Source organism: Osmerus mordax, chromosome 11 (assembly GCF_038355195.1).
Source record: "Osmerus mordax isolate fOsmMor3 chromosome 11, fOsmMor3.pri, whole genome shotgun sequence".
NCBI classification, from domain to species: domain Eukaryota; kingdom Metazoa; phylum Chordata; class Actinopteri; order Osmeriformes; family Osmeridae; genus Osmerus; species Osmerus mordax.
Genome location: NC_090060.1, coordinates 13,628,391 through 13,652,150, shown reverse-complemented (window position 1 = coordinate 13,652,150; position 23,760 = coordinate 13,628,391). Strand labels below are relative to the sequence as shown.

General features: G+C 48.7%; 1 protein-coding gene across 1 annotated transcript in view; it reads left to right on the top strand.

The window, feature by feature from the left end:
• The first annotated feature begins 7,489 nt into the window (after positions 1-7,489).
• robo1 (roundabout, axon guidance receptor, homolog 1 (Drosophila)) overlaps positions 7,490-23,760 on the top strand; it is a 144,908-nt gene continuing 128,637 nt past the window's right edge. The window contains 1 exon segment of the mRNA XM_067245739.1: positions 7,490-7,712. Coding sequence (XP_067101840.1) covers positions 7,589-7,712 — 124 coding nt within the window. The 5' untranslated portion in view covers positions 7,490-7,588.

Here is a 23,760-nt window from a genome sequence, read left to right as displayed (position 1 = left end):
GCCTTCTGGCAGACGGAGAAAGGTGCAGGGTGAGATGGGATGGGTGAAGGGTAGGGGGGAGCCGGGGATTGTGAGGGGGGTCGAGGGCATTCTAGTGGAGAGCTGTCTGATTCTGTCACCCCTCTTTGTGCTCGTTTCAACCACCCCTCCTCCCCGGCCCACCCCCACCCCCACCCCTCCTCGCCGGCTGCCACAGGTGTGGAGCTCCACTGTGGGGGCGTCTGATGAAAGGCCTGGGTAACGTAACTCCTCTGGGTCGGGGTCTCTCTCCTCCGCACGGCTAATCTAGCATGATAGCTCCTCACTCTACTCTCACTCTGCTCTCCATTGTGTATGTCTGGCAGGGAAATGACTTCCATTACTGCGTGTGTGTGTGTGTGTATGTGCCCCAAACTATGTTTCGAGTACATGTTTGGCTTGCATCCAGGTTTGCTATTCTTAAAGACGTCTGTAAATTTGACCCAGGAATGGCCTCTATCTGCAGTATATGGCCTGTTCCATGTGTCCATATTACTTGGTTCTTGACCGTGGTGTCTGCTGGGACATCACTATGGTGGTGTTATTCCTGTAGTTGTGCGTTGTCTGCGTCCCTGTTGAGCCTGAACCAGCGAGCAGCGTTCCGGGCGCAGCGGGGAGATGATTGGCATGCGAGGTCTCTCAGTAATGTTTAAAAATGTGTCTCTGATGCGTGTTCGCTCATGCAGTGGAGCATGCTGCTAAAGCCGAGCCCACCGAGCTCCAGGTCCCCCGTCGCCAAGGCAATGTCCCCCCCCCTTCCCCCTCCTCCACCCAGCCCAGCCTTGGCACGCACACTCTTTGGTATGCACTGAAATTCAATCAGATGCTTAATTACATCTTAACATGGGTTCCTACCAGCTGGCTTTATTCCCCAGTTTCTGATTAAAGGGATTAGAAAAATGAAATTTAACAGTGGATTTGCATAGCACTCTAAGAGGGGGACTGGCGTGTCTCAGCGGTTGTCTGGGCAGCACCGGCACGGCCCTCCCCGAAGTCCTTCAGCAGAGGCGGGGATGAGGTTGGAACTATGTAGGCATGAGGTTGGGATTATGTAGGCATGAGGTTGGGATTATGAAGGGAATATTCAGGGGCGGGGCAGTGCCTAGGTAGTGCTGAGGCAGGGACCATCCAGGAATGAGGTAGGGGCGAGGCAGGGGCGAGGCAGGCGCACTGTTACCTCCCAGCCTGTGCCACGCTGCTCAGCATGCAGACTCAGCTGTCTGAGAGGACTCTGATCATGGTGGTTACTATCCTCTATTTAACTGCTTTTATAAATTAGGTATCTGAGTGGTTGGTGAATGACTGGTGTTTGTTTGACTCGTGTCTCTCCTGTCCCTGGAGGTGCACACTGTGGGTGTCCCTCCACACAGATGGTTCTTTAGCCAGGAACCAGAGGAGTAGCAGGCTGGGAGAGAAGGTGGCTCCAGGCTGCCTCCTAATGGGGCCAAACAAGTCTGCTCCCCAAGCTGGGCTGGGGAAATGCCTCCATTAATCATACAACCATCATATGGTTGTTCTCCTTCTGGTTTGGCTGGACCAGCTCCTGAATGGCTAAGTACTAACACAGGAGTTATGATGCCATGAAGGGGGCCATCTTCATTCTTTATTCCTCACTAAAGAACTGGCAGGCTCACTTTCCATGTCAGGCTGCAGGCTGGATGAACTACATCTTGTTATCCATCTGCTGTTTATTTTATGCAATTAAAAGTGATTCTGCTGGCGCTTTGTGATCATCACAAGACTTAAAGGCTTAGTCCTGAGTGGGGGACAGAGGGGAGCAAGGGTGGGAGGAGGAGAGGTGGGGAGGGAGGGAGGGAGGGAGAGTGGTATCGTGGTTATGACTTCTGACTCCTGTGCAGAACATACATTATGTATTCAACACACAACATATGTTTCCTTCAACAAATTAGCGGGTGCTTGCTTAAAGCAGCCGTTTGGGCTTCAATTTGGGAACTAAATGCATCAATCATTAACTATGGGTTTTGAGGAAGGACACTGTAATGAATCCCTGTGAAACAGGCAGGAGCAGGTTCTGACGGAGACAGGCTGCTCACTCCAGTTTCACTATAGGCTCTGGGAGAGGTGAATATGAGGCTCTACTGCCCTCTTTGGGTGTAAATTGGAACAACCCCCTCTCCTTTAATATATGTTTACTTATGTATTTATTTAGCAGACTCTTTTTTTCTGAGGTGACACATTTCACTGTGCAACAGTAGTATTGGATAAAGACAAATGTATGCAATATGTAGCCTTCTGAAATATGATCAGATGTGCACACTGAGACAAAACCAACCTATGAACATAACTTTTGGATTTCTACTATGTGAGTCACTGGGTGAATATAAACACATTTGAATGTGCAAGTGTATCGTTTAAGATCCACTTGCTCTTAGCAGCTGTCTTTACATAAAAATGTAATCTGTGTAGATGAATGCTACTTTATGCCGGTTTTTCGTGACCATTTCAATCTGACTAGATTAGAAGCAGTACAAGGGCGCCATCTCCTGGTCAAGTTGGGCAGTACTTACTGAAACTCAGTGGAGACTGGCTATAGCATGGATGAAGAAAGAATCTTTGTCATGGTCATTTATGAACGGCCTGACCTGGACTGAGCTTGTGCCCATGTAGTAATACAGGCACCATCATACATCTGTTGATCAGAAATGTGCTGCTGTTCTGAGCGCACCTCCTCTTCAGGTTGTGTGGCTGATTTTCTCAGGTTTTCTATTTCCGGAGAGGATTTGTGCCCTTTAAAATTAATTAACGCTGTGAATTGACCGTGCCAGTGACACACTATGAATCAATGAGTGAGTGTGTGTGTGTAGGTGCATCAGTGTCTCCCCACACATGCCTGTGTGCTACCTGATCAACTCGAAAGCCCCTTGTCCTTGCTGCTGTTCGAGGGTATAGGGTTGTCAGCAGCGTATGATCTGTACATTATTTATCAGGATCCGTTCCTGGTGTAACCGATCCTGGAGGTTAGGGAGCCGCTGAGCTCCAGAGCAGCTCTAACGGAGGCCTGAGGTCTGCTTCCAGGGGTCAGGTCTGCACCTCAACCTGACCTGCCCTTCTCAGCTCATTCTCTGGGGGGGAGGGGGGGGGGGGTGCAGGGGACGGACACTGGTCTGGGTGAACTGCGGACCGCTGCTCCCTGCTGGTTCAAGTGTGTACGACACCCTGTGCTGAGGCATTCCCTCCCAGCTGTTGTTGCCATCGCCAGCTCTTCCCGTGTGATGGATGGGCTCCTCTGACGACTCTTACAGCTTTTAACAGCAGCAGATGCTCACACCTGGTACACGCCACACACCTGACAGAACACCCGCTAGGACAGCGCAGCGCGGCAGACGTGCCTGTGTCAGAGCTGTGAGGAAGGAGGAGAGCAGTGTGTCTCTGGTGCCATGCCATGCTCAGCATGATGAGAATCTAAGCACTCTTGGAGAAGCAGTACCACTGCTATGGCTCTTAGTGCTCTGTTTGTGTGACTCTGAGAGAGAGATAGTGAGGGAGACAGAGAGTTTGGGAGAGTTTGGGAAATGGAAAGAGAGAGTGAAAGAGAGAGGGAGAGAGAGAGGGAGAAACAGAGAGAGAGAAGGCCTGATGCTAAGTGTTGCGATGCAGTAATGGCCCAGATGGCCACGCTGTACCAGAAGCAGTAAATCACCGAAGAGTGTGTGATCAGTGAGGCTACTGCAGGGTGAACACTTAGATACTTAAATAGAGGTGAGTCTCCACAGCCATTACACACAATCAGACTAAAACTGCCCTCTCAGTCTGTGTGTGAGTGTGTGTGTGTGTGTGTGTGTGTGTGTGTGTGTGTGTGTGTGTGTGTGTGTGTGTGTGTGTGTGTGTGTGTGTGTGAGAGTGTGTGTGTGTGTGTGTGTGTGTGTGTGTGTGTGAGAGTGTGTGTGTGTGTGTACGTGTACATGGGTACTGTGACGGGGATAGAGAGCAAAGCTATGTGTACACTGTTTTATCTCTAGAAGTGCAAAATGGGAAATCAAAATATCAACAAAACAACAACAAACTGCTTTTATCCATGGATGCTGTTCCAAAGTGACAGTCAGGGACAGTGGTGTCAACTCTAACAAAATGATTTGACTGGGGGGAAAAAAGTATTTCCCTACATGACAATTAAATACTGTAGCAGCCATTAAAATCGATACCATGTCTGTCACAGAGCGCTCACTGTTCAGTATGGCTCTCACCATCCCTCCAGTCTCAATGGATTTGTGTGTGTGTGTGTGTGTGTGTGTGTGTGTGCTTGTCCCTGCACACATTAACCTTCAATCCTGTTCCTCTCTTGTGATCCTTCATTGATTGGAGAGTTGGGGAGCGGCTGGAGGGGATGGAGACAGTAAGCCAGCGGAGTTATGTGAGAGAGGTAGCAAGAAGGTTTGTCTCCTAGCACCCAGACTGATCTGGGAGGCTGAGCATACTGCTGGCTCTGTGTGTATGGGTGTGTGTCTGAGATATCTGACGATAAGGGATCAGCAGGGCTTGGTCTGGTCAGGCCTGGTCTGAGACACAGGGTCTGTTATTGAGTGGCCCAGGCTGAGGGTGGTATTGACTGGACCAGTGCCACTTGGCATTCAGGCCCAAGTCCTCTAATCTGGGTGCTTACTCATGTTGTTCACCTAAACCCTAGAATCCCCAACCACATAGGAGTGTTCAGCTACACGGTTCAACTCGACGGGGTGATGGAGAAATGGTCGAGCTGAGAATGCGTGGGCGCTGGAGAGGTGACACAGGAGGGGAGTGCTCTGTTGTCTCTGGGCTTCTTGACCACACAGCGCTGTTCCGCTGCTGTCGACGCTAAGGTCCAGCGTCAGAGTCCTGCAGGCTAACAGTGTTCCTATCGCCAAACACATCTGCAGAACACGTATATTGCTCTTGTGCTGTCGCGTCGTTACGATGTCCCCTAATAAGTTTGTCACACTGTACCATGGCGCTGTGGGTGCTGTCTTTGTGAGAGCTGTTACTGACAGACAGCCTCGTGTCCAGATCTCCAGTGCTCCGGGTTGAGCTGAGTGACTCAGGATGAGTCAGCAGAGGAGAAGGTCATGTCATCACGCCGTGTACTGAGATGCCATAAGTTTACCTCCCGGCCGCACGGAGAATAGCCCTCGGTTCTTCTCCCAGATGCTTGCATTCTCTTAGCCTGGGCTTCTCCCATACGTGAGTGTGTCCTATCAAACCTGACACAAACAGGTATCGCCCGCCAGATGTCTCAGTGTTCAGCTACGGGACTTTCCCTCCCTGTTTGAAGGTAAACACGGTGAGATAATCTCCCGGCTGACTGGAGGAGGAACAGAGAAGGTAATCTCCACCTCGATACACCCCGAGGAGATACATAGATCCCCACGCAGAGCCTAGTGGAAAGAATACAGCTTTAATGAGACCAGCTGTCGGCAAACACAGCTGTCTTCGTCCTCGGTCGGCACTGACTCTTCTGACTCCTCACCCTCTCTTTCTGCTCCAGCAGAGGGATTAGCGGTGACATTTCCTGATGAGCTGGGCCGTGTGTGGTCCTACGGCCAGGGGAAGCAGCTCTTCCTCTCCTCCTCTCCACCGTGGTAGTCAGACCCACGGACACCCGGCCATTACAGTTGTTGTGGGGGAGTCGGGCGTACACAACGACATCCATCCCATCTTTGAACACCGTCGCCTAGACGTTAGGGTTAGGGCTAGTTAGGGTGTCGTCGCCACCATCGAGGTTTTCAGCTCTTCCTAGGTTGTGTTGTAATTCGATTTTTATTGTGTTCATGGATATGCAGAAGCTCTGTACGACGGGGTGGGTATCAGGTGAGGAACACAGAGCATTTGTACCTAAAGTTCACAAGCCTGCCCTACTCATTGCTCTATTTATCTGGGGGAATTTGTGTGAGTGATGCCTGAAGGGAGGGAGGGGAGGGAAGGAGGGAGGGAGGGAAGGAAGAGGAGGAGAGGGAGGGATGATTAGGAGGTTGTAGTGAAATAGTAATGAAGGGCACCGGAGTGAGACATGGTAGTGGGGCGGGGGAGGGGGGGTGGTGGTGGTGGTGAGGGAGCTGCTGACACCTCCAGTTTCCCACATTCCCCTGCTCTCACCTGCCTCCTGACAGACTGACCAGCAGCAGGAAAGCAGTGGTGCAACTCTACACCCAGAGTTGCTGAGTCTGCTGGGTACAGAAATACTTGCTGTGTGTGTGTGTGTGTGTGTTTTCGGTTTGTGTGTTGAACGTGTGAAGCAAATTGAAGATGTCTCCTAACTACTGCATATTGTATTACGTTTGTTCGCTCAGTGTGTTTCCATGCCCGTGTCCCATTGGGCCGTAGTGTCGCTGACATACTCTCTGAGGTGCAAACTCTGCTGTCTCACAAACATGCCTGTCTGAACAGGCACCTCCGGGCTAGCTAGCAGCTGCAGGACGTGTTTGCCAGGTTAAACCTCTTTTACTGATCTCACACATACACACGCACACACACACACACACTTACGAAGGTCACACAGAGCATGGGATGATAGTGAGGTTAATGCACCCAGCATATTTGTGAGTGAGAGTAGATCACAGATGCAAGGCTGCTTCTGCACTCGGGAGATTGGCTCTCTCTCTTTCCCTCCATCTCCTTCTCCATCCCTCCCTCCCGCCCTCCCTCCCTCCCTCGTTCTCTCTCCTCCCCTTCTCTGTTTCTCATGGTCGTTCTCTCTCTCTCCTCCCCTTCTCTGTTTCTCATGGTCGTTCTCTCTCTCCCTCGGTGGATCTGTTTTGTCATGGCTGCAGTGTTGAGAGTGTCTCTGATCTATCCCTTATATTCCTATCAACACTGCCTCTCGTGATGTAAGAGGTGGGGGTGGCAGAGGGCGGATGCACACACACACTCACAAATACTGACACAAATACTCTCTCACGCTCTCTCTCTCTCACACACACACACACACACACTCCCACAAATGGTATCCGGCGTTGCCTGAAGTTGGATCACTTATGTGTCACTATCGCTGTCACCGGTCCTTTGCTGGGCTCTGAGCAACTTCACCACTGCAAGAGGAAGCACGTTACTCCAGACTCTTTCCTACCTTCATGGGAAAGATCTCCTGTGAGCTGAGCTCGCTGAGTGTTTCACCTGCAGGACTTCAGCAAATACCCCTCCAAGTCCACGCAGCACCGGAGGACAAGAAGAAGAAGACAGAGAGAGCACTGGATCAAACCAAAAAAAAGGATTAATATTTCAGAGGAGAGACTCAGAAAGCGGGGCTCTACTCTGCCTGTTAGTCCCTGCTGGGGTTCCAGTCTCTGGAGCCCGCTCTGCAGCCGCCTTCACAAGGATCAGTCCAATACATCTGGAGTAGGGGGGGAGCCTGGGGGGTGCTGAGGGTTGTTGTGTGACCCCCCCTGGAGCTACAGTGCTGTGGTCCAGTGGCCTAAGCCCCGAAGCACAGGAGGAGGAAGAGGAGGAGGAGTAGGAGGAGGGGGTGTTGTTGTGAATTCTCTCTCTCTCACAGCTGTGATATGACAGAGTGTGGGGCAGCTCTCCGGCCGGCCCTCTCCTCTCTGCTGCTCTAGACCCAGTGTGAGGTGAGGAGAGAGGCATGGCTGCCAGCCCGATGCCCCTTCTGCTACTGGTTCTGCTGGGGGTCCTGGGGGCAGACTGTGGTCCTGGGGAAGGATCAGGGAGGTACAAGAGTGGGTGGAGGTCGAAAGGTGACAGGAGCCGTGAGTAACTTCATCCTTCTTACGTCACACTGTTGATCTTTCTTTCTTTCCTCCCTTCCAACCTTCCTGCTTTCTTTCCATTCATCCTTCCTGCCTTCCTTCCTTCAGCCCACTGTTTCTCTCTATCTCTTTGCTACATCCCTTGTTCTTCTTCTTCTTTTCTCTCGTGCACAGACAGACTTGGTTCTGTAATGAGGTTATTTTTGTCATCTCTCTTTATTCTCCTGATCTCTTGAAGTTGGTTTGTCAGAGTTTCTATTAGCTTGTTTATTCAGGTTCAAGTGTCGCTTATTATAGAATATGTTCAAATAATGACAACGTCTGCATGCCCTGCTGGTTCTGAGGGTACAGCGTGTGAGGCTCTGTGATGAATGTCTTTGAATGGCTCGCTTCCTCTCTCAATCTCCTTCCTCTCCATCTCTCTTCCTGTATTCCTGGATGAATACCTCTCATCCACTCAGCCCCTGTCATCATTAGCCGTCCAATGATGAGTTGTGAAACCAATGCTCGGAGCGGAGAGTGCGATCATGTGCTGCGCAAACAGGAGTGCTTCACTCAGACACAAGTGCATTAGTGCTACTGATGCAGCACCGCCGTGTGTGTAGAAGCACGTGTGTGTCAGCAGAGGATCTTGCCATCATCCAGGAGTGTGTGTCTCCGGGCAGAGCCCCCCGGCCTGGCTAATGGGATTGTTTGGCGTGCCACCGCTGATGGACGCTGAGTGATGAGCTGGACCAGCGAGTCCCTCCACGGCCGACCCCCTCTGGAGGGCGGAGCCAGATCGCTGCCCTGATACCGTTTCGAGATTAAAAGACTAGAAGGAAAAGCACTAAGTCATGCTCCACAAGGTCCCCTGACAGCCCAAGGAGACAGCAGTATGTCTGTGTTTTGTTGATGCAGCGAGTAGTTCTGCTATTGGAAGTCTCTTTTTATTGTTCCGCCTTTGAAAATAAAGAAATCCTAAGAAATCTGTGGTTTTTGGTGTTGCCCAACAACTGGTAGTCCAGATGGGGGAGTGTGAGGTAATGTGAGGTAGTGTGAGGTAGTGTGAGGTAGTGTGAGGTAGTGTGAGGTATTGTGGAGTAGAGTGAGGTAGTGTGAGGTAGTGTGAGGTAGTGTGGAGTAGAGTGAGGTAGTGTGAGGTAGTGTGAGGTAGTGTGGAGTAGAGTGAGGTAGTGTGAGGTAGTGTGGAGTAGTGTGAGGTAGTGTGAGGTAGTGTGAGGTAGTGTGAGGTAGTGTTGAGTAGAGGGAGGTTGTGTGAGGTAGTGTGAGGTAACGTGTGGTAGTGTGAGGTTGTGTGAGGTTGTGCGAGGTTGTGCGAGGTTGTGCGAGGTAGTGCGAGGTAGTGCGAGGTTGTGTGTGTGTGTGTGTCCAGTCCACCACAGAGTTGTTAGGAGCTCAGATTGGAGGATTTTCTTGTATCTTCAAATTCATAAAAGCCCTCAGCAATGATTAGGGAAATGTAACAGTGTGATTTGAACTGTAATTTGCAGGTGACACATTCAAAATGCCAAGCCTATATTCCATTGTGTGCCTTCTAATGCACACTCAGGGACAGACACTTTCACAGTACATAAAAGCTGGTGTACATTCTTCCTGTCAATATAACTGAGTGGAACCATGTGGCTTTTATGATAGCGGCAGGGAGCGTGTGATGTGAGGAGGGGGGGGGGGGGGTCCCTCTGCCCCTGTCATCCCTCCACAAGCCTCACACCTGTCCCCCCCCCTTCACCTCCACCTGACCCAGATCCCAGATGGAGGACAGTCACACACAAACAGACATCAACACAACTACTTTCATGATATGCACAGGTGGTTGTCACCAGAATAGGGATTGACAACTGCATTCCAACATTCAGGTTATGTTTGCCAGCTGTCTCTGGGCTATGGATGATGTTGAATGCCTATAGGACTGTGGTAGGACTTGTCTCCTCCTTCTCGTTGTGGCGTGACATTCTTTACGTGAATCAGAGTTCTGTTTAACAGTCCTCAGGGAAACATTGGGGCTAGGACGCCGCACAGAAAATAGACTTTTGATGAAGTGAACAGGGTCAAGTTCATGAGTTCATGAGTTCATGAGTTACTTGGTTTTGTGTGCATCCTATAAACAAACAGCCTAGAGGCTGTCCAGTTCTTGTCCTTCAGTTTCCACCCACCCTTGTTTGTCCCCCCCTGTGATCCTGAGGACAGCTCTGGGGACAGCATGCAGCTGTAGGACCAGCTGGGACAGCCTTCTGTCCAACTGTGTCATCATTCATCATCAATAATTCAGCCAAGCGTACCACCAAAATGTCAGCTTGTAGTATCAGGAGAGTGAATTCCTTGCTTGACTCTGGAGAGGACCAGAGGGATAGCTTCCCAGCTCTCCCAAGCCCTCCCTAGCCCTCCCTAGCCCTGCCCAGCACTCCTTAGCTCTCTCCTGAGCCCGGCCCAGACCTCCTTAAACATCTCCAGCAGACTTCACGCCTCACCAACCCGCCCCAGAACTTTCCATCCCTCCCCCTGCCCTCCCCGATTCTCCACAGGCCTCTTTAGCCCACCCCCTCCCCCGGCCATCCCCAGACATGTGTGGGCTGCCTGGGGCTTTGTTTCCCCAGCCTGTTCCCCCTCTCTGACAACACTTCATCCCTGTGATGGACGAGACGGATTATGGGATTTCTGGCAGGTTTACTCTGCTCTCTATGCTAATAAGAGCCATACAGAGACCTGCCTGACACCTCCCTGACTGTGTAACCCTGAACTGAGGAGAAGGGAAGGAGGGGTGGGCGAGGAGGGGTGAGGCTAGGAGGGTGGAGGGAGGGATTTCAGATAAGAATTCTTATCAAATGCACTGATTCACTTTTGCAATGGCCCTCTCTCTCTCTCTCTCTCTCTCTCTCTCTCTCTATCACACACACACACACACACACGTGCAACGGCTGTTTTTCTTTTTCTTCCCGTTAGAGGTCACTTTTCAAGTCCATTGCTTTTTCTCCATTCCCACCCCTCTTCTACACACACACACACACACACACACACACACGTTCCCCCTCTCTCTGTCTCATCAGGCTCCAGAAGGTTTAGACAGTTTTTAATTAGGTAACAATGAGCTGCGAAGCTCAATTACTGTCGCTGTTCCAAGGTCAGGGCCAAGCCAGAGGGAGGGAGGAGGGCCAGGGTGGATGAGTGGAGGGAGGGAGAGCACTGACATCATATTAGACATTGTCAGAATTTTCAGTCCACTAATTCATCGTTCAGAACACACACACGCCTGGTCCGTCCTCGTACCCAGTCTCTGAGCATCTCAACTAATGAAATCTTATTATGCAAACTAGTCAAATAATGTGTTTGTTTCTTCTCCTCTGTGTGCTGGGATATCATCTTTACTTGACAGGCTGTGATTTATTGTCACCATATGAAAGTTGTCCTGAGACTCCTGGAGTCTTTGAGGCTTTTATGGGGTAGAACAGGACCTTGCAAGTTGTGAATTATGAGAAGAATTGAAACTTTCTGCTGAGGAAAGTGAAAAAGCAGGTGGACGCTGCAGATCGGACACAGGTGATAAATATGAGGAAGTGAAAGGCACGGGGGCAGAGCTAAGGCAGGGGGCTCGGGGGTGCTCGGGGTCTGTGAGGGTCAGGGGTCACGGCTGAGGGGTGACCCCTTGCTAAGGCAGGTCCTGAGGGGTTAGAAATCAAATGAGACCGCTCCCTTGAAGTTTTATTCTCCATTTTCACGGCCTTTAGTCCATTTTCTTTCCGTCATTGTAAGTCAAATGCTGTAGCCCAGATGAGTCAACGCCCCTACTTCCACCTCAGGGTTGAACCAGTGTGCTTTTGAATCAATCTTCTCATGCAGTTCCCAGTCTCTCCCACTAGGGGCACTAGTGTCTCAGATGCAGCTCCTCACATAGACTCCAGACCTATGGAAATATCTGAGTGTGCAAGAATCGGCTCTAATCTATCTGATCTAATTGATTTAGAAGATGATCTATGGGTGTCTGTATTGCGCAGTGGTAGAGGATTTGAAAGCAGATCTAGAGGTTGCAGGTTCAAATCTCTCTAGTGTTTCGCATTAAAATAAGTGTCTGCTAAATGAATACATAACATGATCTCCTGTCCTATTTGCTCAAACAGTTTTTTGGTTCAGTTTAAAAGGAATGCTAAGCTGGAGGGCATAGTTGGGGTCGCTTCATTTCAGTTCCTTAAGCAAAAAGCATTTGAAATCATTAATTTAGCTCTTATTATTATGGAATTTGTAATTGCTATTTTAATTAAAAACTCGACATTGACTAAATGGAAATCACCATGCAAGAGGAAAATCAATCTCTCAGCAGAACTGAGACCGATGCTGTGTGTGTGTGTGTGTGTGTGTGAGTGTGATGTGTTTGACAGAATGCGTTCCCTATTGAAGGACAGGACGTCAGCTCATGTCGTTCATCTCTGAGCTGATCTGAGTGCTCTGTCTCCTGGTCTCCTGGTGTACGTGGGACAGGACCTTGTGACGGGGCTCGCCAGACGGGCAGCATCCCACCCCAGCAGCAGCAGGACAGGCTGTTCCCCATCACACACACGCAGGGCCGCTGGGGCCCCTGCTTCCTGTTTGTCCTCTCTCATCCTGTGATGAAGTGGTAATTACAGACGAGGTTCACCAGGCACCAGAGTCAGAATGTCTAACACACCATGTAGTCTTCTCTGTGTAAAACTGTGTCAGTCACGCCATTTCACCAGAGGCCACATGCTATTATAATAGTTCCATGCTTGAGACTGTCCAGTCTCTCCTCATCTCTACTCTGATGCCAGACAAAAACATTGACCAGTCAAGCTATTTTTATCAAATGCACTCTCCTCTAGACCAGCATTAGCCTTTGCCTACTCTGCCAGTCATGTCCAACTGTCATGGCTGTTGACTATGGTTGCTATGGCTGCAGGTCTGTTCCAGCTGTATCAGTCTTGAAGCAGGGAGGTCTGAGTGTGTGTGCATCAGCATCTCCCCGTCGCTGACACAGCGCTTACACACACCATTTCCTCTCAGCAATCCCCCTCTCTGGTCTGGTCTGTCTGACCTCAGCCCCGTCCTGCCGGCCTCTCTCCAACACACACCCCCGGGTTAGACTCAGGTCTTCTCTATTCCACATGTGTGCACTGGGATATACGATCCAGCTGTTTCCACAACACACAGACAGATGGGAGATTTTCTTTCAAACTTGAAGTCAATATGGGTTGACATCACCAATGAGGAGTTTCAAAATCGGGCCAAGGTTACGACTCTAACGCCAAACAGTCTCCTATTCCCACCTTATCGATCACGTCGTGACAGAAAACCTCCTTGTGATATCTGGCTTGTGACTCCACTTCTCTCCGAGGTGGAGTCCTTCCTGAGCGAGGGCATTGTAGAACCGTGACCGGTGCTTCGGCCCTGGGATGGAGGACTGGCTGTGGAGGGCTGTGAAACTCCAATCATCCCCTTTTTAATTAGCCTGATAACAGTAAATCTGGGCAGAGACAAGGGCATCTCGGGTCTTTGTAAAGAGGGGGGTGGAACAAGGCCTTTGTGATGAAGCAGTAGAGTGGATACTGAGACACTGAGGATGAAAACTGATTCACGGTTCTATAGAGAAACATCCGGAGTGCTCACTGTTATTTAACACCATCATTCACCTACTTGACGCCCTCTTTCATCAGAGACACTCCCTTGATCCTAAAAACATGTCGACAGCTCATAAGGGCCGAACACATAGCAACACAGGCAGCGTTGTGTTCATGGTCCAGTGGAAAGGACATGCTCTATATTATTTTCCCTCTGTCAGTTTTACTGAGCAGATTTATAAGGTCAAGCCAAGCAATGTTTGTGCAATCCGCTATTGTTTACCTAATGGCTGTTTGTCTTCTCTAGACAGACCCACAGAGGCTGTCAGTAATGCTGCTAACAGACCTGCCGTGGGGAACACACTAGGGCTGTACTGCAGAATTGGAAACAGGAGAGGAGTAGACCAACACCACATGAAGGCCCTAGTGGACATATTAGCACCAGATGTAACACAGGGCCCTGTGTCGTCCCCCTCCCCCCCCCCTACACGGATGTAACAAAAATGTTGTTGATGTCTCATATGATTTACAGCACTGGGGATGTACTGCAGTCAGGCGTGGACGATTGCATTCAAGACTGGATGGTGTGTGACAGCTTTTTGCGCTCGCCGCTTTCAAGGACAGGGTGATTAGTTTCTCTCTGCTGGAACCCCCAAAAAACCCTTCTCTCTTGATTCTTCTGTGTGTTGTGTGTGTATTCGACTAGTGTTCGAACCTAACAGATGGTAATGTTGTACTGCCCCTTGACTCTCCAAGCTCTGCTCCAGCCTCCACTGAGAGAGTCACCTGCCTCTAATAAATTTGTGGGATTCTGCGTGTTGAGTGCGTGAGACTGGGAGGGGGGAGGGGGAGGCCTTGACAGGGGGGCGTGAGAGAAGGCCTCTGCTCCGTCTTTTGTTGCTTTTCATGCCTCTGCTGGATTTATGCTCTGCCCTCAGCCTGTCACCCCCGGGCGATTCACCCCTCGTGTCAGGTGGTACCACAGCTTTCTGCCCTGACAGCGTCTAGAATACCTCATCATTCACACCCTGGTAGATAAAACCATTTCCCCTGATGTTTGAAATGGTTTTCAGGCCTTAACCATTGTTCTTCATAACAACTGTATGAGTCTGGATGTTATGGAAATTTAAATACACTCCAAACCTGGCACTGGCGCCACTATTTTCATTATATTATCTGATTACGGCAGATCTTTAATATCCGATCTAGATCTTCTTCAGAGCCAACAGGATCAGTAAAAAATTGACAACTAAGAATTTATATCATGTAATGAAATCAAATGCCTTGTAATTTACCCATGTGGAATTTGATTATTTGAAAAGCCTCTGATCCTGTGAAAATTGAGAATATGCTTGCCATGTTAGGAAGCCAGCCTATGAGAAGAGTTCTGCGTATAAGCCCGTGGAAAATCAGTTATATTGTTGAGGGACGGACAGTTCAATAAGACACCAGTGTAACTCTATTCAGAGGCTCATCTCAGAAGAGCCCGGCTGGGTTTGATGTCTGTATGTGCTATCTGGCTAGCATGTATCAGTTTGGCTTCAGTCCTGAGGTTTAATTACAGACATACAAAAATGAAATCAGTAACCAGTGCACATGGGTATATGAAGCATCTACAGTTTCCAGAGTATATGTGTTTATGTGCTGCAGTGGTAACTCTATAGCACTGTGATGACTAAAGCTGTAAAAAATGTGGAGCATGAATTGTTGATTGTGTTAATGATATATATATATATATATATCACTTGGAAGGTTGAAATAAACCTGTCCTTGAAATCACTGTGTTTTTGAGTAAGTTGCACTCTAAGTCCTTATACAGCTTTCTGAATTGTTTTATGGCCTGTAATTATCTTGTCATTTATCTGTATACCATCTGTAAGGAGAGCAAGTTAAAACAAGTCTTGATTTGGTGGGTGACGTAGTCATATTTGAGTGTGTGTCCATGTGTGTGATAGTGTGGGGACTATTCATGTTCATAAAGGGCCATATGTTTCAGTGATTATTAGAGTTTTAGGAGTTTTTCATGTCGGAGGGATATTTGTCTACATGCGTACCATATTTAAGGCCTATTCGATTTCTCAACTTTTACACTTTAAATACTTTACCAGTGAATCAGTGCATTCCAAGGGGACAGTGAAATGTATGGTATACTTGTCACAAAACTCTCAAACTGTAAATCTTTCACGATTCCTTCAGAATTACAGCCCCCGCTCAAACCTACCCTCAGGTCAAAAACATTTCTTCTCCTCCAATCCTTTCCCTTCCTCTATCAAGTTTCATTTGTAAAGGCTTTAAAAATTATTTATCACATGGGCCAGGTTGTGCAGCCCTCAAGGCAGGTCATTGTGATAATGATGAGGACAAAGTCCTCGGGTGAGATCCATAAGAGGACTCTTTAGAAGGATGACATCCCCTTCTAGTGGGTCACAAAGGCTCATGTTACATTCTTCTCTGGTGTGGTAGTCGAGCCCTGAAACACTGATCCCTGACTCCTGGAAGCCTGTCATGAAGCTATATTGTAGATCAATAACCCAAGCCTTTGAAAGTGCTGAGCTAAAAAGGGTTCTCTCTCTCTCTCTCTCTCTCTCTCTCTCTCTCTCTCTCTCTCTCTCTCTCTCTCTCTCTCTCTCTCTCTCTCTCTCTCTCTCTCTCTCTCTCTCTCTCTCTCTCTCTCTCTCTCTCTCATGCCTCTTTGGGGAAATCAGAGCCAATCCTGGGGGGCTGAAGGATGACTAAGGCCTCGCCTCCTCTCTGAGCAGAGAACCCATGTTACCTGCAGTCAGAGAACAAGGCTTATCATGTCAGAATGCAGATGCTGCGTGTTTACGGCCCCTCTGTCGGTCCCCCTGATGGTCTGCACATCTGTGGACCTGTCGCCACGCCTACCAAGGCTTGGCACAGCCTCTGGTTGAGTAAGCCTCAGTATTGATTGTCTTTGTGTCAAGTGCAGATCATTAGATGTCTCCTCAGGAGAGAGCTGAGGACTGGGCTGGATGCCTGCTGCTTTCCTCTCTGTTCCACACACCTCATTTACATCTCCTCTAATCAGACATCAGCACAGGACGGACTGAGAGCATATCTGTATATACTCTGGTTGGGACTGAGACGGTTTTGTCTACGGTTTTCGGGGCATTTGCATACCCATGTTCCTGGTCGCTAATCACAGATCTGTGTGAGGTGAGGATGAGGCAGGGGAGAGGTGATAACGGATGCTATTGGTTCCACTTGCTGGTGTTCAGATGCCATGTTGATTGAACAGCGGCGGTAGCGTTCAGTGGCAAAAAAATGAACAATGTAATTACCTTGAAGCAATTATACCATTTTTGCGTGCAAACCGCCTAACCACTGAGCGATTTATCTCAAAACTAGGAGGGACAGGTTCTTTCCAATTACATGCTTGTGGATTTGAATCCAATTTGAGAGATTGGGTTTAGCTTGACAGGACTTAAGGCTACAGTTCGGCTCCAGTATATTTGATGTTTCATAACAGACCAATCAGTATTGTGTCTACAGAGGCATTTGGTTTAAACTTCTTTGTCTCTTTTCATGTTGCCAAGATTGTTTAGAAATACAAGTTCTGACACTGTCATGAAATCTGTGGTATTCTGGTCAAGACTGAGAGACAGTAAAAGTTCAGAGGCCTAACCCTTCGTGTGGCAGCAGTCTGGGAAGGAGTGTTTGTGGTCACAAATGGGATCACACGTCTCAGAATAGCGCAGCGTTTAAGAATGTGAAGTGACATACTGTATGGGAATCTCATTTGACATAATTGCTGGATAGAGCTCATGGAATGACCAAGGTTCAGTAAAGACACGAAGATTCTTTGGAACAGAAATAAACTTTCCTCTGTTTGGCCTCTCAACACGAACTATGACTAATGTGGAAAAACTCAAAGGTCAGTAAACCTCACAATGCAGATAGGTGATAATTACACATCTGCTCAGTCACTTAGCATACAAACACACCCATGGTTATTAAGTCATTTGTTTGGGCCATAACACAGATTGGCTGTGAAGGGATGGAACTGAACGAAGAGTCTAGGCTGAACTTGGTGTTGGGTGTCATCAGATCAAAGGGTGACGAGGTGATTCATCACAGGCTGCTCTCTGCCTCCATAATTAAAAGTTGCAGAATTCCCCTCTATTGCGGCGGTGACACAGAGCTAATGACAGCAGCCGCTTCAAGGCATGGAGAGGTGAGGAGTGGTGACAGGATACTGGCCTGTGCATGGAGAGGTGAGGAGTGGTGACAGGATACTGGCCTGTGCATGGAGAGGTGAGGAGTGGTGACAGGATACTGGCCTGTGCATGGAGAGGTGAGGAGTGGTGACAGGATACTGGCCTGTGCATGGGGGTTGTATACAAGCACGCTACAGTTAGAAACTATTTTCACTCGCCGCAAAGGTGTGTCTGGGTGCTACAGAATCTTCCTGTTTGTCACTTTAAAACATAGAAACAATGTTATGCAGCAGAGCTGCTAAAAGCTTTTTATTAGAGTTGTCATAACTATGGAGGCAAATAAGTGGCATAATATTCATAATATCCAACAAATTCGGTGGTGTTTAAATTTCAATAATAAGTATTCAATGCCTTTTAAAATTCAAAACATTATGTCACTGATTTGCTTCCATATTTGGAGTCTGCTGTATTTGTACTTGAAGTGCCACAACCCTGACAGAACCAATTTCTTTGTACTGAGAAGGTATTCTCCATTGGTATCCCCCCCCCCCCACACACACACACACACACACACTTCCCACCCTCATCACATGTTGCCGCAGTAGCACATGCCAGGTGGTGTCACTGAGATGGACCTCTGAATGTTCTGGCAGCTCTGAGTGAAGGCCTTGCGTCAGCTTCTCATGATGTCACAACAAGTTCAGACTCCTCACACGCACCTGTCTCCCATGACAATATTGTTGTTTTACAGCACAGATACAGAAAACTCAAGTAGGCTTGGAGCATTACTTCAGTCCTGCTGCTGTCTGAAGGTGAAATATCCTAAAAATCTTATCCCATAATATATATGGGATAAGCTTTGTGGCATATACTGTAACAAATCATCTGTACAAGTTCATATTCGTTTCTCTGAAACGCTACAGTGGTAACACCTGTTGGGCTCTGCTGCCTCAGTGAGTGAGTGAGTTATTGCATATCAAGTCAGTCAAGAGTTGTCAAATGTTAGCTACCCCTAAAGCCAATCAGCTTTATTTCTTCTGGAGCAGTTTCTGCTTGGTGTTTGTATTGCTGCGGTTACCGTCAGCGCTCTGGGTGATCCTGTCAGCATGATATGACATATTATTCTTCCTTCTGAATTTGTACTTTTGATTAAACCACAATGATCAAATCATGTGAGAGGAGGAGGGAGGCCAATCTCTGCTCCAACTTGGAGGACAGAATCTGACATGTTTATCAGAGCTCGGAAACCAAACTATTGCATTCTGTCAGGAAGGTGTCTGAGGAATGTGTGTTCATGCAGCCCTAAAGTTAATGTTAGACTTTCTGAATAACTTTATAACGATATCAAACTGGGTCACTGAACACAGCAGTGTCTACATAGTCTGCATAGACGATTATTTTGTAATAAAAACTTTTGAAGCAAACTTTTCTGGAATGTTTTCCTTTACACTTCAATTGGGTTCTTCGATTTTATTATATATTTTTTTAATAGCAAAACAGCAGCTAGAAAACTGTTTTGCCAGGCCTAATTTCAGAGTCCTTGGGTAGATCTGAGTTACCCACCCTACTGTGTCATTCCACCTAGTTCAATTGCATTTGTGTCAGAAAGTGTTTGTGTTTTTCTGTGTGAGTGGAGGTACAATCAGGGGCCAGGGCAGCTGTTCTGGAGAGGAGAGGAAAAAGAGGAACTTGAGTGCTCACCCAGCGGGGACTGTACACATTCAACGTCTCTCAGCAGTGAACTAGGCTGCACTGCAATCATTTCACTCAGCACCTGCATAGCTCACGCACGCACACACACACACACATTCACACACAAACATCCACAAAAAGACCTGTCCACAGAAGCATGCGGTGGCCTCGTTGTGATCGTTAGTATTGTGGCGTGCGCGCTGTGAGACTCAGAGGAGGGTTTGAGACGCTCTCATATGCATAATCTTCCTTTCAAAGCCTGATAGATGAAGAGAGAGGGGTGTGGCAGGGTTAAAGAGGGTAGGGGGGCTCTCCCCTCAGGGGGGTACAGTGACAGGGTCTACAGTAGATGAAGGACCACTCTGACCCTTGTCTCAGGGCTCCTCATTGTCCATGCCAGGGCTGTGGAGCTGTGGGCAGCCTAAACCCCCCCACTTCCACCCCTGAGAGTTATTGTCGGGTCCAGTCACAGCCCTCTCACTCATACCTTCTCGCTGTCAGGACTGGGGGGTTCAATGGCCCAGGAGGGGTTTGGTTACTTTGAAGGCAAATCTTCGACACTTTGGAATTAAAAGACATTCCTTTCTTCTAAACTTTCTTCTATTTCAATAGACTGAAATGTCCTAGCGGTAGAGACAGCTTTGCCTCAGCTTGCACACCCCCCCGCCCCCCCCCCCACACACACACACACACACACACACACACACACACACACACACACACACACACACACACACACACACACACACACCCCTCAACCCAGACAGACATTTCCTCCCCTCCAGCAATGTGTTCTCTTTGTGCGTGTTTCCAATCTTCAGGCTTGATTAAAACCCTATTAGAGATGCATGGCCTAGAGTAAAAACACAGACAGAGCCATCCACATGGAAATGAGCGAGAAAGTGCACACAGAGGGAGAGAGAGATAAAGAGAGAGAGAGAGAGAGACCGAAGTGAAGCAAAAAAACTGTCCGTCTTCTGCACACAAAAAACATCTCCCACTTTCCTTCTCCCATTGTCTGTTTTCAGTGAAAAGTCTAAATACAGTTTCACTGGGAGTGGAATATGTCCTATTGGTCCTATCAAGTGCAACAAAGCCAAAGGTAAAATTTAAATAAAAGAAACAACATTTCCACTACCAGCAGCAAGTTATTTCAATATCTTCTCTCCTTTACTCTGCAGCAAAAACAAAATTATTTGTTACTATTAAATTAAAATAGCTTAGGGCTTTATCACAGCTAGACCTTCCCATCAGTTTGTTTGGGAGTACTGTAGCTTATCAAGCATCAGGCACCAGTCCTGTTTAACAAGCCTTTGACTCAGACACCCCCCCACACCCCCCCCCTCCCCACGCACACATACACACACGCATACACACACTCACCTACGAACACTCCTCATCTTCAGACCATTCATCATGCCAGGGTCAAAGCACTGCTGCCAATACGTGACCAGATAACAACGACACAGCAGAGAGATTCTCTCCCCAGCTCCTGAACATCCATTAACTGCTGCTTGTGTTTTTCAAACTAAGCATGCAGAGCCATGCAGGCATTAAACAAGACATCGGGTTTACTGCCTTGTCACATATAGCTTGTGCTGTCGTAGCCTCGCGGGGGGTAATGACTTGGTGTGTTACAGATGAACTCCTCTGACAGCACAGTAGCAACACTGGCTGGGTGGGTCCTCGACCCTTGGTTGATGCCAGTACCCCATGGATTTGTCCAATCAGGGTGGAGAATGACCCAGAAAACATGTTGTGCCCTTTTGGTGTTAGACTGGGGCAAGGAGGGCTGGAGGGTGGGGCTGCCGGGTGGTTTGGCAGGGGCAGGATGGAGGGCGTGGGGGGTGGTATCTTTGTATTCACACTGGAGCCATCGGGCATGCACACATGGACCTCAGTAATGAGCCAACAGGGTAGCTGGGTTGAGAGGCAGGACTGGGGCTCTTGGCGTTGTGGAGGAGGCTCTGGGGGGGGGGGGTGTCACGGCCCTGTCTCTCTGTCCTGGTGCCCCAGGGGCAGCTGGGTCCACCACCTGTTAATGGAGTCTGAAGTGCCCTTTAATTGGCTCATCCCAGTGAGACAGAGCAGGCCCAGGACAGAATTAAAGATGCAGAACAGAAAGACAGGAGGACCGGGAGGGAGTAACTGGAAAATCAAAAGCTGGAGGATGATAATGTGATAATGTGTATGATAATGTATTATTTAGCAGACACGTTTATCCAAAGCAACACTCAAAAGGTTTTGAATCGGATTTGATTTGAATGTGCAACCTCTTGGTCTATAGTGAAACTCTCTACCCCTGAGCTACACCCGTCTCATGGATCTGTGAAGGGGTGACATGGCCTGTGTGGAAACAAACTGAATCTCTGTTGAGCATCATAACCATGGCAAACAATCTTAAAAATGGAAAGCTCAGGTGTCAATGCTCAACCATCAGAATAGTACATCATGTACTTAAATGATAATATGCTCGTATTTGTCAAGTCAGACAGACAGACTGGCCGCTGTGTTGGATGTTGGCTTTGTGTGTACATCATGACTCCATTTATGTGGATTCCATACATGCCCTGTGTAGAATTTGTGTCTGTGTTCGTATTTCATATTGTGTTCCCCTGTCTCCTGTGGTGCTGTCGATCAGACTTGTTTAGGTAAACAGTGAGAGAAACTGTGCATGGGAGTGTGATGAGCACAGCACGAGCTCCTTCCTCTGCCACAGCCCTGCTGTAATTACAACACCACAGGCATCACAGGGGGGCACAAACAGAACATTCATGTGGAGCCACATTCATCAAACTCTAATGTTGAATGTCACCATTCGGACTAAGCGGATATGATGTTTTCGTGTGTTGGCTGTGTTCTTTAGACGATGCAAAGGGTCTGTCATGTCTCTATAGGTGGGTGGGGCTTGAGTGAATGAGGGGTCACACTCTTCCACACTCGGCTAGTCTCAAGTACTCTCTGATGAACTATTCTGTCAGCACGTCTGCTATTTATCCTCCCCGACGGCAGACCCCGTTGAGGAGAGAAGGCACTTCAGACAGACTGCCTTTCAGTCAGCTGTGGAGCCAGGATCCTCCTCCCCACAGCCTCCTCTGGTCCCTCCGGCCTGCATTAACCCCCTGTCACTGGGTAACAATGAGAGTGGGCATGGCTCTGCTGATTTATCCCTCACATAGCCATCATGAGGGCACAGTTGGGGCCCCCGGAGCCCCCATTAGCCATACGTCTTGGCCCTCTTGCCCCCCCTCCACCCTCCCTCAGTCCCACCCCTCACACCTCCTGTCACCCAGACCCGACCTGTCACTCAGCCCTCTCAGACAGTCACAATGGTGGTAGGATCACAATCAAAGAGAACGGATTAGGAATGACTTGGAAGTGTCTCCATCAGTTAGTGTGTGTTTGTGTGTGTGTGTGTGTGAGTGTGTGCGTGTGCATGTGTGTGTGTGTGTGTGTGTGTGTAGGATGGGGCACTCAGTTAGGGGAGGAGTGTCCAGACCCTCCCTGCTCAGTTTTGCCCATATGGCAAGCCAGTCATGGCTCCTGATAGGGTAGAGGGAGCACCCCCTACATACACACACACACACACCCCCACACATCACGGCTACTTGCACACTCACAGCACGACCACCAAAACAGCGCAGTATGGGAACCCACTCCCACTGAGCACAGCTTAGTACCAGCCATCAGTCTTACTCTGTCTGCAGGCAGCATCTCATCCTGCCACACACACACACACACACACACCGCACCACTCACACACTGCATCACACAGCATCCGCACACTGAGCGGTGCCCTGATCCAGACCCAGGAGACCAGAGAACCAAGAGACCAGGAAGTCTTCTTGGATTATTTACAGCCACTGGATATTGGATTTTAGAGGGATGTGGGTGGGTTGCACCTCTCTCGGAGGGCACAGGAGGAGCATGTGCCCTTTGAGTCTGGCTCTGCTGAGTGTGTGCAGCCTCTGCCTGTACCAGGGGGGCCAAGGGCAGGAGGCTAGCGGGGAGAGGATACCCCTGGACTCAGTGCCTGTGGTGTTATTGTTGACAGAGACGGGGGCCACTCAGGAAGGGGTCAGCCAGGGGGCAACGCCAGCCCCCACCAGCCCGCACGAAGACGACAACTCCTTGGGCTACACAGGTACCAACGTCGCTGCTTGTACCTGCTCCATCCATCACCCATCCATCTGTGTTGTACCTCCCCATGCGATTATGGAACTATGCGATTATGAAACTTTGTCTCATTTAAGGATATTAGATATGGATTTGTCTCTGTGTTATTAATACCAGTATTGATTGATGCATTGACCATGGAAGTACATTAATATCCATGTAATCAATGGAGTGGGATAGTGTCAGAATGATAATACTGTAGGTTCACATGGTGCACCTAAAACGTTGCCCCTATACTGTTATTAAAGAGAGGCTAGACTACTGTAGACTCTGGGGAAATTCAAACAGCAGAAACTCCAGTAGGAGTTCTTTGATGGAAATGTAATTAAAGAAGTGTGTCATTGTTAACCCGTGGTGAATGTAGAAAGAAGAGAATTGTGGGAGAGTGAGTCTCATTGTGCTATGTGTCTCTAGTGACTACAGAGCTCTGTGGGG